The sequence below is a fragment of the Nerophis lumbriciformis genome, linkage group LG33 (assembly GCF_033978685.3).
Source record: "Nerophis lumbriciformis linkage group LG33, RoL_Nlum_v2.1, whole genome shotgun sequence".
Classification (NCBI taxonomy): domain Eukaryota; kingdom Metazoa; phylum Chordata; class Actinopteri; order Syngnathiformes; family Syngnathidae; genus Nerophis; species Nerophis lumbriciformis.
Window position 1 is genome coordinate 3,777,347 of NC_084580.2, and position 15,160 is coordinate 3,792,506.

Consider the following 15,160-nt stretch of genomic DNA (forward strand, 5'->3'; position numbering starts at 1 on the left):
TCTCAGATAAATCTTAGCTGACATTGCTTAACACGATAAGTAATGAATAATTCAGCTGGTAATCACAGTGTAAAAAATAACGTTCAAAATATAAAACATTCTCATGCATTTTTATCCATCCACCCGTTTTCTATCGCACTTGTTCAAGAAGTCGCATTAATGGTAAGAAGTATTTTATTTATTATTGGTTAGCTTCAGAATAGCAATGTTATTAAAACGAATAAGAGACTTATTATACTCTAAAAATGTTGGTCTTACTTAAAAATGCACGCATCTAGTTGTATTCAGTGTTAAAAAATATTATATGGCTCTCACGGAAATACATTATAAAATATTTGGCTTTCATGGCTCTCTCAGCCAAAAAGGTTCCCGACCCCTGCTCTAGCCACTAGGCCACTGAGTAGATGAGGGCAAGAGAGGGCAATGCCCCCTCAAATAAATGCCTTGCCCCCTCAAATCAAAATATTGGAAGTTGAGCATTTTAATATACCCACAAAATGTATCAAGCATGTGATTTAAACTTAATGAAAAAGACTCAAAATGGGCGGCATGGCGTAGTGGGTAGAGCAACCGTGCCAGAACCTGAGGGTTGCAGGTTCGCTCACCGCCTCTTACCTTCCAAAAAAAATCGCTGCCGTTGTGTCCTTGGGCGGGACACTTCACCCTTTGCCCCCGGTGCCACTCACACCGGTGAATTGAATGATGAATGATAGGTGGTGGTCGGAGGGGCCGTTAGCGCAAATTGCAGCCACGCTTCCGTCAGTCTACCCCAGGGCAGCTGTGGCTATGAAAGTAGCTTACCACCACTAAGTGTGAACGATTAAAGGGTTCTACATGTAAAGCGACTTTGGGTACTTAGAAAAGCGCTATATAAATCCCAGTTATTATTATTATTATTATTATTATTATTATTATTAAAATAAGCTGGGGGTCTGCCAGGTCCATAGCGGCGCCCCCCCAGCTCCTGGTTTTTCAGCAATTGAACATGCAAAAATTAGCAGAAAAAAGCACCATTTAAAGATGTTTTACTGTTTAAAGAATTGAAAAATGATCAACAGACGTTTACATAAATACATACCCCATTCATCCAAATGATTCAATATGTCTGTTCCAGTCTGTTATTTAGTCACTACAGTAATTACAACTTTTGTTCACATCCACAGGAACCACACGGGTTAGCCTACTTTATACAGTATTCACAACCTTACTAGTGTTCACTTTATAGCCACAGATGGTTCGTCTAGTTATTTACATTATTTACACATTACTTTGGTTCCTTCACAAATTACTTTGGCATTTTTGCTTTGATGGCTCTGACATGAGCCTTCCCGGCAAATTTCTGAGCAGCTTGCATTTTCCTTTTTGTTTCTGCTGTAGCGGATTCGGCCTTGGATTTTATAGGCAATTTCTGTCTCTGCGACTCCCTCTCCACTTCTAACTGCTCCAAATGCAAAAATCATAAAGAGTACAAACAATGTTTATTCTATAAGCTAACTTCCTTTTATCTGAATAGCCATTTGTGATTTATAGCATGAAATAACACATATCTTGCAGTCGTGTTGTTTATGTTTCAAAATGATTAAACTATTCAATGTCAAAATATAAACAGTAGAAATAATGGACAAATAGTCAGCTACGATCTTGCTGTAAAACTCCAATGAAAATGAAGTTTAGCATTTAGACAGGCTATACTGTAGCAAAAGTCATCACATGTCTGCTACAATCACGTGTGTTCTTAAATGTGAATTCCACGTCTTCCATGTCGAGAGCAGTTTTGATTTGGGCTTACATGGTAAACAACTCAAATGAATGTTTTATCCAGACTCATACATTTGTCCAAATATGGCCAAGTAGACACATTGTGGGTTTCCCGGACGTCGTCTACATCGCCAAAAGAAACATTTAAGGAAAAGAAACCCTTTGCCATCTTCCACTAGTTTTTTTTAAATATATAAATCGCCCGCTTGAATATTCCCTCTTCTCTTCTCCTACTCTCTGGTCGTCATTTGGGATGTGCGCGTCTGTTGTGATTTCCCAACCTGGTTCCATGACCCGCCCTATCCTGCCTCTGATTGGCCCTGGCCCTAATGTTTTGTCCTAATCTTAACCAATCATAGATTTTCTTACTGGTTCGAACTGGAAAACTTTGTTATGTTTTGCAAATATTAGCTCATTTGGAATTTGATGCCTGCAACATGTTTCAAAATAGCTGGCACAAGTGGCAAAAAAGACCGGAATGCTCATCAAACGCTTATTTAGAACATCCCACAAGTGAACAGAAAACATAAAAAATTAAACAAAGCAGTCAATATTGACAATAAAAAGTCGTTCTCGCAGTTGTTGGGTATGAATTCAAACCATAACCCCCCATGCATCACTATAACTTGTCTCAAAGTAGGTGTGCTGTCACCACCTGTCACATCACGCCGTGACTTATTTTGAGATTTTTGGTGTTTTCCGTTGTGTAGTGTTTTAGTTCTTGTCTTGCGCTCCTATTTTGGTGTTGATTGTCATGTACGGATGTACTTTGTGGACACCATCTGCTCCACACGCTGTAAGTCTTTGCTGTCGTCCAGCATTCTGTTTTTGTTTACTTTGCAGCCAGTTCAGTTTTAGTTTTGTTTTGCATAGCCATCTTTAAGCTTCAATACCTTTTTCTTAGCGGCACTCGTCTTTTGTTTATTTTTGGTTTAAGCATTATATACCTTTTACCTGAACTCTGCCTCCCGCATATTGCGATCACGACAAACCGTGTTCCCGACATCTACAAAGCAATTAGCTACCTGCTGCTACCCACTATGTCAAGCTCTAGACAGTACAGACACTCAATGGCACATTATATGCGGATTATAATTACTGGTTTGCCTAAAATATTTTTAACCCAATTAGGTGAAATTACATAATGTCCCACGGCACACAAGACAATATCTCATGGTACACTAGTGTAGGCAATATGTCAAGTAATGTGATTGCACCTACATAGCTGACTTTCATGTAGCTGGTGTGGGACTAATTTCCACTTAGTGCCTTTCACTGTTGGTAAGCTACAGAACCCTTTTGACTGTCAACAAGTAGCATGGCAGATGGAAGGATGAATACCATAGGATTTGTTAGTGATTGGTTGATAGGACTTTTTGACTGGTCTGTTTTTTGTGTATGTTGTGTAGTGAAGGGGGCACAAAAAAAGAGGGCAAAAATAGAATAGAATAGAATGCCTTTTATTGTCACTATACACCGGTACAATGAGATTAAAAGCAACTCCAGTATCAGTGCGACAGTCTATAAATATGCAAAACATAGGAAGGAAAGAAAATAAATAGTGCAAAAGGAGGTAAGGTGCACAGTCCAGTCCTGAGAACGAATGTTCTGAATGTTTAAATATAAAATATTAAACTATATACATATATACAGAAGCATTCAGACTGTGGGTGGAAAGTAAAAATTGCACACAGAGAGGTGCTAAACTATTAAATCAGTGCCTATGAGAGTTCACTGTGGTTATGACTTTAGGGAAAAAACTGTTCTTAAGTCTCTGTCTTAGACCTGATGACCCTGTGGCGCCTTCCTGAGGGTAGCAGGTCAAACAGGTCAAAGCCAGGGTGGGAGCTGTCCTTGATAATGTTGGTAGCTCTGCTGAGGCAGCGGGAGGTGTAAATGTCTGTCAGGGAGGGGAGAGGGCAGCCGATGATCCGCTGTGCTGCCTTCACCACTCTCTGGAGCCTCTCCTTGTCTGCAACGGTGCAGCTGCCGTACCATGCTGTGATGCAGTATGTCAGCAGGCTCTCAATGGATGAGCGGTAGAAGGTCAGCAGCAGGTTAGAGTCCAGGTTGTACTTGAGGACTCTCAGGAAGTGCAGCCGCTGCTGAGCCTTCTTAGTAATGGGAAAGTAAGAAAGAAAAAAGAAGGGAAGTAGAATAATTGGAAGGTAAACATCTTCTACTGTACGTTTCCTCTTACAGATGATATTATTTACTGTCTGCAGCTTCTGTCTCACTCAATATTGAGTGTGTTATTACCTTCCTCATCTTTCCTCCTCGTTGTCTGCCCTTTGGTTCTTTGCTCTAACAGCATCTTTCTGTAAAGCAAAGGTCACATTGAAACATCAACCACAGCATCTACTTATCCTTACGAAGGCCACGTTACTAGGTACTGTAATAACCTCTGTGAAGAGTTTGTTTTAGCTTGTTTATTTTATTCCGGACATGGAAACCGATTAGAGCAGATATGAAAGTCAATCATCTTGTTCGAAAAAAAAGTAGGACAAAGCAGAGCTTATTGAATCCCACCCTTTATCCACATCACGACAATCACCAAACATAGTGTATTAGGGCTGTCAACAATAACAAGTTAACTCATTTGATTAATCACAAGAAATTATCACATTAATCATATATACATGGATTAATAACACAATTTACAAACCCCCGTTTCCATATGAGTTGGGAAATTGTGTAAGATGTAAATATAAACGGAATACAATGATTTGCAAATCATTTTCAACCCATATTCAGTTGAATATGTTACAAAGACAACATATTTGATGTTCAAACTGATAAACATTTTTTTTTGTGCAAATAATCATTAACTTTAGAATTTGATGCCAGCAACACGTGACAAAGAAGTTGGGAAAGGTGGCAATAAATACTGATAAAGTTGAGGAATGCTCATCAAACACTTATTTGGAACATCCCACAGGTGAACAGGCAAATTGGGAACAGGTGGGTGCCATGATTGGGTATAAAAGTAGATTCCATGAAATGCTCAGTCATTCACAAACAAGGATGGGGCGAGGGTCACCACTTTGTCAACAAATGCGTGAGCAAATTGTTGAACAGTTTAAGAAAAACCTTTCTCAACCAGCTAATGCAAGGAATTTAGGGATTTCCCCATCTACAGTCCGTAATATCATCAAAGGGTTCAGAGAATCTGGAGAAATCACTGCACGTAAGCAGCTAAGCCCGTGACCTTCGATCCCTCAGGCTGTACTGCATCAACAAGCGACATCAGTGTGTAAAGGATATCACCACATGGGCTCAGGAACACTTCAGAAACCCACTGTCAGTAACTACAGTTGGTCGCTACATCTGTAAGTACAAGTTAAAACTCTCCTATGTAAGGCGAAAACCGTTTATCAACAACACCCAGAAAAGCCCAGAAACGCCGTCGGCTTCGCTGGGCCTGAGCTCATCTAAGATGGACTGATACAAAGTGGAAAAGTGTTCTGTGGTCTGACGAGTCCACATTTCAAATAGTTTTTGGAAACTGTGGACGTCGTGTCCTCCGGACCAAAGAGGAAAAGAACCATCCGGATTGTTATAGGCGCAAAGTTGAAAAGCCAGCATCTGTGATGGTATGGGGGTGTATTAGTGCCCAAGACATGGGTAACTTACCGGTACACATCTGTGAAGGCGCCATTAATGCTGAAAGTTACATACAGGTTATGGAGCAACATATGTTGCCATCCAAGCAACGTTACCATGAACACCCCTGCTTATTTCAGCAAGACAATGCCAAGCCACATGTGACATCAACGTGGCTTCATAGTAAAAGAGTGCGGGTACTAGACTGGCCTGCCTGTAGTCCAGACATGTCCCCCATTGAAAATGTGTGGCACATTATGAAGCCTAAAATACCACAACGGAGACCCCCGGACTGTTGAACAACTTAAGCTGTACATCAAGCAAGAATGGGAAAGAATTCCACCTGAGAAGCTTAAAAAATGTGTCTCCTCAGTTCCCAAACGTTTACTGAGTGTTGTTAAAAGGAAAGGCCATGTAACACAGTGGTGAACATGCCCTTTCCCAACTACTTTGGCACGTGTTGCAGCCATGAAATTCTAAGTTAATTATAATTTGCAAAAAAAAAATAAAGTTTATGAGTTTGAACATCAAATATCTTGTCTTTGTAGTGTATTCAATTGAATATGGGTTGAAAAGGATTTGCAAATCATTGTATTCCGTTTATATTTACATCTAACACAATTTCCCAACTCATATGGAAATGGGGTTTGTACATCATGTTGACAGTATCCTATTAAACGTGATTGTGATTGGATACTCACTTGTCACTCCCAAGTGAGTATCCAAGTTGTTATTTGCGAAACCGGAGCCATACCCGGCCAGCAGAGAAATAAGCGGTACTCACTTTTTTAACCCACAAAATGTTGATTAGGTGGCAAATATATTTACGAGCCCATTTTCAAGAAGGATATTTAAAGACAAAACTACATCTTGTGAGACGAGGTCGGCCGACCCTGGAAGCTAGCTCAGCGGTTCCGGCGGAGAAATGGTTTGCCCGCCACTTCCGCTTGAATCAACCGACTACGAGCAGTACAAATTTTGAGTTCAAATATTTAATTTCTTTATTTTTTCACACTTAATGTTTTTTACAATTCTTTTCATTTTGGCACTGCCATGTAAGATGTTTTTATTGCTGATGCGGGTTTATTGAGTTTTAAATGCGCCAAAAAAATAGTCTGTTTTGTACACTGGTGAGGTGGTTCAATGTGCAGTAATGCGTAAATGTGTTTCTGTATAGTATTTCTCCAGCAATGGTCGTGTGGTGACTTAAATTATGGTATTTTGAGAAGTAATCATTGAAGTCGGACATTACTGAAGGCCTAGGTGGGAAACGCACGGCCCGCCACTGTAACTGCTGTATTAAGATCAATCAGGTCGAGAAATTTCAATGTGTTTGTTTAATTACGAGTGGGTAACAATTTTAATGGCTTTCTTTTGAAGTAAAAATATGGTATTAATGTTTGATTTAGAATTATTATAGCTTATGTATTGTAAGCAAGAACAACTGGACTTTAATATGAAGCCATTTTTCAATTTTCAATATAATTTATTGTCAAGAATTAATAACACGTAGCCATTTTTGTTTTTTTATTTCACTCAATAAAGCAATAACTTTTGTTTCTTCATAATTTGTTTATATGAGATTTCTAATTTCATTTACTATCGATGGTAACAATACCCAGGAATGTATTTTCATGTACCTTTTATTACTATGTTATTAAGAGCGCTTACGCTACTGTGCACACATTAAGTCTTACAATCTTACCCTAGGAAATAAGCAAAGAAAAGGCTCCCTGCCAGACTCAGAGTAGTAACCACAGCCATAAGCGGCATCAGCACGCCAACAGAGTGTTGAAAATCGCCAGGAGCCAGTGAAGGCAGCGTCATGATAGGTCGGGACTTTTGAATCAGCTTTGGAGTGACTGTGAAAAAAATATAGGAAATTCCAACTCATGTCAAGGTAAATGGAATATCAGAACAGGTTATTACTTTGAGACTTTTTGGAATCTGATTTTAGCACATACATTTCAGTGTCTTGGCCCATTTCCATCTTTTTTGCTTTGAAAGCAGGATATAATCTACTTAGATAAAAATATAAAGATTTAGCTACAATTATCACGATATTACATTTGTAATTCAATTTCAAAACTCAAAAGCGAGTATTATTATTTTGTGCAGTGCACATTTTCTTTCTGGTCCAGGGGCATAGCACCAAATTCTGGGCCCACATACACATACACCAGACTCCTAAGAGGCCCTCCCTCCATCCCACCCCAAACCCAACATTGCTGCCCCATACACACACAATTGGTATGTTTATATTCATTAAAAAACAAATTATTGCATGGCTTTGGTTGAACCCATCTTTTCAAAAACATTACGTTTATTACTAATACAATTTTTTACTATTTACTTATTCCGAAATAGAATAAATTCATTTTGTCCTCAAAATTCTGCACACAATACCCTATAATAACAATGTGAAAACATTTTTGGTCAAATTTTTAAATTAACATTTATGAATTATGAAAACTAAGTAGTCATATGTAAATACGTATTCACAGCCTTTGCCATGAAGCTCAAAAGTGAGCTTAGCTAGATCCTGTTTCAACTCATCATCCTTGAGATGTTTTACAGCTGAATTGTAGTCCACCAGTGGTAAATCCAGTTGGTTTGGCATGATTTAGAAAGGCACACACTTGTCTATATACAAAGTCCCACACTTAACAGTGCTTGTGACGATCTGTCATATCACGTCTTGTTTGTCATGTTTCCTTATTTTCTGCACTTGTTTCATGGTCCGCGCTCTTATTTTTGTTTCATTTCCTGCATGTCTCCCTGAGCGCTTTTTACCGTCACCTGCCGCTGATTGGCAGCCTGCACACACCTGGTCATGGTTGACAATCAGCTGGCTTCTATTTATGCCTGCCTCGCCCTCCAGTCAGGGCTCGAGGGTTGTATCGTCTTGTTAAGCTGTTGTGCTAAATGTTACTGTTTTGCTGTATGAAAGCATAATTTCTTGCCCTTCCCTGCTGCACCTCCATGAGCTATTTGTAAGAATTAAAAGACCTTTGCTTGCACGTCGTCCTCCCGTCTCCTGCATCTTGGGGTCACAACCAGAGCAGTCATGCGAGTATCTTGGGGTCACAACCACAGCAGTCATGCGAGTACATAACACATGGCAGATCATAAACCAAGAATGAAGTCGAAGGAATTGTCTGTAGACCAACGAGACAGGATTATTTCGAGGTAAGGGTACCAAAAAATATAAGGGTACCAAAAAAGATCTACTGCCTTGAAGGTCCTAATGAGCACAGTGACCTTTACCATCTCACTAGATTAGAGATGGCCGGCTGTCTAAACTGAGCGATCGGGGGAGAAGGGCCCTCATCAGGGAGGTGACCAAGAACCCGATGTTCACTCAAAACTACAGCATTCCTCTGTGGAGAGAGAACCTTTCAGAAGGACAACCATTTCTGCAGCAATCCACCAATCAGGCCTGTATTGTAGAATTGCCAGATAAACCATTCCTTTGAAAAAGTTTGCCAAGATGCACCTGAAAGACTCTCAGACTGTGAGAAACAAAATTCTCTGGTCTGATGAGATGAAGATTAAACTCGTTGGTGTGAATGCCAGGCATCATTTTGGAGAAAACCAGGCTCCGCTCATCACCAGGCCAGTGTAATCCCGACAGAGAAGCATGGTGATGGCAGCATCATGCTGTGGAGATGTTTATCAGTGGCAGGAACTGGGAAAATAATCAAGATAGAGGGAAAGAGGAATGCAGCAATGCACAGAGACCTCCTCGATAAAAACCTGCTCCGGAGCATTCTTAAACTCAGACTGGGGCGCTGGTTCATCTTTCAGCAGGACAATACAACTAAGCACACAGCCAAGACTTAAAAGGAATGGCTTCTGGTCAATTCTGTTATTGTCCTTAGAGGGCCCAGCCTGAGCTCAGAAAATAATCTCATTTAACATCTCTGGAGAGATTTGAAAATGGCTACAGACCAACGCTTCCCATCCAACCTGGAGTAGCTTGAGAGGTGCTGCAAACAGGAATGGGTGAAACTACCAAAAGATAGGTGTGCCAAGCGTGTGGCATTGTGTTCAAAAAGACTTGAGGCTTTAATTTCTGCCAAAGGTGCACCAATACAGTATTGAGCAAAGGCTGTGAATACTTATGTACATGTGATTTCTTAGTTTGTTTGTTTTTTAAAACATTTTCAAAAAATTCTAAAAAATAAGTTTTCACATTGTCATTATGGGGTATTGTGTGTAGAATTTAATCAATTTTGGAATAAGACTAACGTAACACAAATGGGGGGAAAAGTGAGGCACAGTGGATGCACTGTAATTTTGTCCTATGCTGCCACTGATAGATTTACTATATAAATACCCCCTGGTGCTCGGGTACAATCCCCATTTATCCCCCCCACTCTGACGCCCCTGTTCAGGTTTATTTATTTCGTCAAGTTTACAAATGTCAGAAAAAATAACGGTCCACTGTAGAGGACGCTGGTTCTCCGGAGGATGTACTGTAAAAAGCAGAAAGTTGCTGTTTGAGGTTACGTTTACATGACAACCTACAGCAGTAAAAAGCAGAAAGTTGCTATCTTTGTGACTTTACGTGTCTTACAGATACACTATATTGCCAAAAGTATTTGGCCACCCATCCAAATGGTCAGAATCAGGCGTCTTAATCACTTGGCCCGGCCACAGGTGTTTTATATCAAGCACTTAGGCATGGAGACTGTTTCTACAAACATTTGTGAAAGAATGGGCCGCTCTCAGGAGCTCAGTGATTTCCAGCGTGGAACTGTCATAGGATGCCACCTGTGCAACAAATCCAGTCGTGAAATTTCCTCGCTCCTAAATATTCCAAAGTCAACTGTCGGCTTTATTTTAAGAAAACGGAAAAGTTTGGGAACAGCAGCATCAGCCACGAAGTGGTAGGCCACGTAAACTGACAGAGAGGGGTCAGCGGATGCTGAAGCGCATAGTGCAAAGACTTTCTGCACAGTCAGTTGCTAAAGAGCTCCAAACTGCATGTGACCTTCCAATTTCCCCACATATAGTACGCAGAGAGCTTCATGGAATGGGTTTCCCTGGCAGAGCAGCTGCATCTAAGCCATACATCACCAAGTCCAATGCAAAGCGTGGGATGCAGTGGTGTAAAGCACGTTGCCACTGGACTCCAGAGCAGTGGAGACGCCTTCTCTGGACTGATGAATCACGCTTTTCCATCTGGCAATCTGATGGACGAGTCTGGGTTTGGAGGTTGCCAGGAGAACGGTACATTTCGGACTGCATTGTGTCGAGTGTGAAATTTGGTGGACAAGGAATTATGGTGTGGGGTTGTGTTTCAGGAGTTGGGCTTGGCCCCTTAGTTCCAGTGAAAGGAACTTTGAATGCTCCAAGATACCAAAACATTTTGGACAATTCCATGCTCCCAACTTTGTGGGAACAGTTTGGAGCGGGCCCCTTCCTCTTCCAACATGACTGTGCACCAGTGGACAAAGCAAGGTTCATAAAGACATGGATGACAGAGTCTGGTGTGGATGAACTTGATTGGCCTGATCTGAACCCGATAGAACACCTTTGGGATGAATTAGACCGGAGACTGAGAGCCAGGCCTTCTCGATCAACATCAGTGTGTGACCTCACCAATGCGCTTTTGGAAGAATGGTCGAAAATTCCTATAAACACACTCCCTAAACTTGTGGACAGCCTTCCCAGAAGAGTTGCAGCTGTAATAGCTGCAAAAGGTGGACCGACATCATATTGAGCCCTATGGGTTAGGAATGGGATGGCACTTTAAGTTCATATGTGAGTCAAGGCAGGTGGTCAAATACTTTTGGCAATATAGTGTAACAACATACTAATACTGGTTTCTCAAACTTCCACTTTGAGACCCCTTCCAAAATTTCTATTGTCATGTAATCTGAAGGTCAAAACAACATGGCTCCTCAATGTTCACACTTTACCCTTGAGGAGGTATGCAACTTGGTAGAACAGGGTTCCATTCTTGGCCCGCAGGGAGCACTGGTATCTCCCTTGTTCGTCCAATCGGAGCTGATTCAACACCATGAACGCGTCTTCCATCACTACCAAGTTTTTAAAGTCACTCCCACTGAGCTGCACACATACAGTATGATATAGAAAGTGATGAAGTGCACAAAGTTAGGGAAGGTGGTCGACATACACTGAACTGCGGACTGCTGGTCACAGTCATGTTCGTGAGTTAGTTTATTTGGAAAATGTTTAACAAAGTTAGTTTAAAGATACTTTTCAGGACAAATCGACATGTCTGAATAGGGGTTGGCAGAAGCAGAGTTCATTTATCCGTAACCTTTCTTTGTCTGAGCAAATACGGTCATCTATCATAATCGGACTATTATTCTGCTCACTTCCTGTGTCGAACATGCTTCCATGCAAAGTAGGAATTATCGAAATTGGAACATTTTAAGTCGAAAGTAAACAAGAACATGGCTTAAGCCTGTCTTTCTTTTCTTGGTAATATATCCAGTACAGTAGATCACTGCTCCAAGGATAGAGTTACGATCTGAGACCATTAGTAAATAGTAAAAATACATAATAAAAATTGTGATTTTAGACACTCTTAAAGCCTTGACAATGCTATGCTCTGCCAGCTCGCTCCTCCCCCTCCAAACCTTGCTCCGCAGCTTGATATTGACATTCTCCTCCGAATTCGGATCAATATTGACAATAAAAGTGACATATCACTTAATTCTAGCTACAAAAATAATGTCCGTGGCTCTTTAATTGCAATTGTTCGCTTTTTGGTCTGTTTTTTTTGTGTGTACTTCATTTTAGAAAAGTACTGCTACTAATTACATAATGGAAAGTTTTCCATCCATCCATCCATTTTCTACCGCTTGTCCCGTTCGGGGGTGCGGGGGAAGTTATCCATATCAGGTAAAACGTGTGTATACATATAAAGTCAAAGACTAACCTTCACATCGTGCTGTAACTTTGCACCTTTGCAAAATACTTCTGGACCAAAAATCTATCCTTATTCTATACTGTTTACAGGGCTACCATAATCTGAGTTAAGATCAATTTCCCCTCGGCGATTAATAAAGTATTTCTGATTCTGATTGTGTGGAAATATGGGGAAATACACTAGTGGTACACTGGCTCTATCTAGTGGTAGTCCAAATAATCACTTGATTAAATAAAGTACAGTGTTTTATTTTCCTATATTCAAACACAATGTTACTGTTCAAACTGTGTCTAATGTTACTGTGGTCAACATATTAAATATATTTGATAAAACATCTGCCTTGTTTTAATGAATACATAGGCCTACTGTGCTACTGTATTTTATTGTTGGTCATCTTGGTGGTACTTGGAAAGCCAGTTTTTTTTTCTGAGGTGGTACTTGGCGTTTGAGAACCACTGATCTACTACAACTACAAAACAGCTAACTAACAAAATGCAAACAATAACCTGCTAGCCAAGATTGTACAACAATTGTTCTCAACCAAAGAGGAGAAATCTAACTTTACAAGCAAATTAATTTAAGAACTTTCAGTTTTGGTTGATTTTGGCGGCGCCACTGAACCCAAGTGGTAGTGTTTTGCCAGGAAAAGACCACATTTCTCCTGATGACTAGCGCATATAGCATCATACTGACATAATGTTCACTGTAATATTGGCACAAATATTACATCTCTAATGGCTGTGCTTATGTTAAATAGCAGACACTATCAATAAATGATCTTGGATTACGTTGCAAACAGGACGCCACAAGCAAGAACATATTGGGTGGATGCAGGTCTGAAGCAAAGACAGATCGGTGGGAGATTTTTTCGAAGGAAGTAGTAGCGAAACTATCACACTGGTGTCGATTTATTGCTACCACACACATTTCCGATACCTAACATAGCATTATCATTTTGATTTGAGCATCGAAATTCACGTACGAGCCCAGCAGGAACACATGCAACCAAGGCAGCGTCAGTTTGAAATTCCTCGTCTTTGAGCTCACGCCAGCGAGTGAAAGTCGGGGCAATGTTGATCCCGACTATCCTATTATCTGGTTAAGCTCATTTTTCATTTTTTGTCTCCTCAGACAAATCATTTAGTTTTTTTGGTTCTTTTTGGCACTTTAGCCATGATAACAGTAATTGCACAAAGGCATTCTTCTTTTAGTTTTCTTGTGGCACGCAGGCTTTAATATCGACTTCCGTCTTTTTAACGAATGGAGAAAGGCGGAGTGATGTATGCCGTAAGGTAGGGGTCCCCAAACTTTTTGACTCGGGGGCCGCATTGGGTTAAAGCTGTTTGGCCGGGGGCCGGGGGCCGGGCTGTATATATATATATATATATATATATATATATATATATATATATATATATACTCTGCAGCATCGCGTGGACATCGGGGGCGGTACCTCTGGATTGGCAGACCGGGGTGGTGGTTCCTCTCTTTAAGAAGGGGAACCGGAGGGTGTGTTCTAACTATCGTGGGATCACACTCCTCAGCCTTCCCGGTAAGGTCTATTCAGGTGTACTGGAGAGGAGGCTACGCCGGATAGTCGAACCTCGGATTTAGGAGGAACAGTGTGGTTTTCGTCCTGGTCGTGGAACTGTGGACCAGCTCTATACTCTCGGCAGAGTCCTTGAGGGTGCATGGGAGTTTGCCCAACCAGTCTACATGTGTTTTGTGGACTTGGAGTAGGCATTCGACCGTGTCCCTCGGGAAGTCCTGTGGGGAGTGCTCAGAGAGTATGGGGTATAGGACTGTCTGATTGTGGCAGTCCGCTCCCTGTATGATCAGTGCCAGAGCTTGGTCCGCATTGCCGGCAGTAAGTCGGACAACGTTTCCAGTGAGGGTTGGACTCCGCCAAGGCTGCCCTTTGTCACCCATTCTGTTCATAACTTTTATGGACAGAATTTCTAGGCGCAGTCAAGGCGTTGAGGGGATCTGGTTTAGTGGCTGCAGGATTAGGTCTCTGCTTTTTGCAGATGATGTGGTCCTGATGGCTTCATCTGGCCAGGATCTTCAGCTCTCACTGGATCGGTTCGCAGCTGAGTGTGAAGCGACTGGGATGAGAATCAGCACCTCCAAGTTCGAGTCCATGGTTCTCGCTCGGAAAAGGGTGGAGTGCCATCTCCGGGTTGGGGAGGAGATCTTGCCCCAAGTGGAGGAGTTCAAGTACCTCGGAGTCTTGTTCACGAGTGAGGGAAGAGTGGATCGTGAGATCGACAGGCGGATCGGTGCGGCGTCTTCAGTAATGCGGACGCTGTATCAATCCGTTGTGGTGAAGAAGGAGCTGAGCCGGAAGGCAAAGCTCTCAATTTACCGGTCGATCTACGTTCCCATCCTCACCTATGGTCATGAGCTTTGGGTTATGACCGAAAGGACAAGATCACGGGTACAAGTGGCCGAAATGAGTTTCCTACGCCGGGTGGCGGGGCTCTCCCTTAGAGATAGGGTGAGAAGCTCTGCCATCTGGGGGGAACTCAAAGTAAAGCCGCTGCTCCTCCACATGAGCCAGATGAGGTGGTTCGGGCATCTGGTCAGGATGCCACCCGAACGCCTCCCTAGGGAGGTGTTTAGGGCACGTCCGACCGGTAGGAGGCCTTGGGGAAGACCCAGGACACGTTGGGAAGACTATGTCTCCCGGCTGGCCTGGGAACGCCTCCGGGTCCCACAGGAGGAGCTGGACGAAGTGGCTGGGGAGAGGGAAGTCTGGGCTTCCCTGCTTAGGCTGCTGCCCCCGCGACCCGACCTCGGATAAGTGGAGGAAGATGGATGGATGGATGGATGGATGGATGGATGGATGGATGGATGGATATATATATGTGTGCCATACGCCCGTGACAACAC

General features: G+C 41.9%; 1 protein-coding gene across 4 annotated transcripts in view; it reads right to left on the minus strand.

The window, feature by feature from the left end:
- Positions 1-3,222: 3,222 nt before the first annotated feature.
- Positions 3,223-15,160, minus strand: part of LOC133575873 (izumo sperm-egg fusion protein 1) — a 30,964-nt gene continuing 19,026 nt past the window's right edge. For 3 of the 4 annotated variants that reach the window (XM_061928761.1, XM_061928758.1, XM_061928760.1), the window contains 4 exons: positions 11,289-11,439; positions 7,067-7,223; positions 4,018-4,076; positions 3,223-3,872 (listed from right to left, as the gene is read on the minus strand). In XM_061928761.1, the coding sequence (XP_061784745.1) occupies positions 3,817-3,872; positions 4,018-4,076; positions 7,067-7,223; positions 11,289-11,439 (423 nt within the window). In that variant the 3' untranslated portion in view covers positions 3,223-3,816. The remainder of the gene's footprint in view (positions 3,873-4,017; positions 4,077-7,066; positions 7,224-11,288; positions 11,440-15,160) is intronic. The other variant, XM_061928759.1, reaches the window with a different exon arrangement.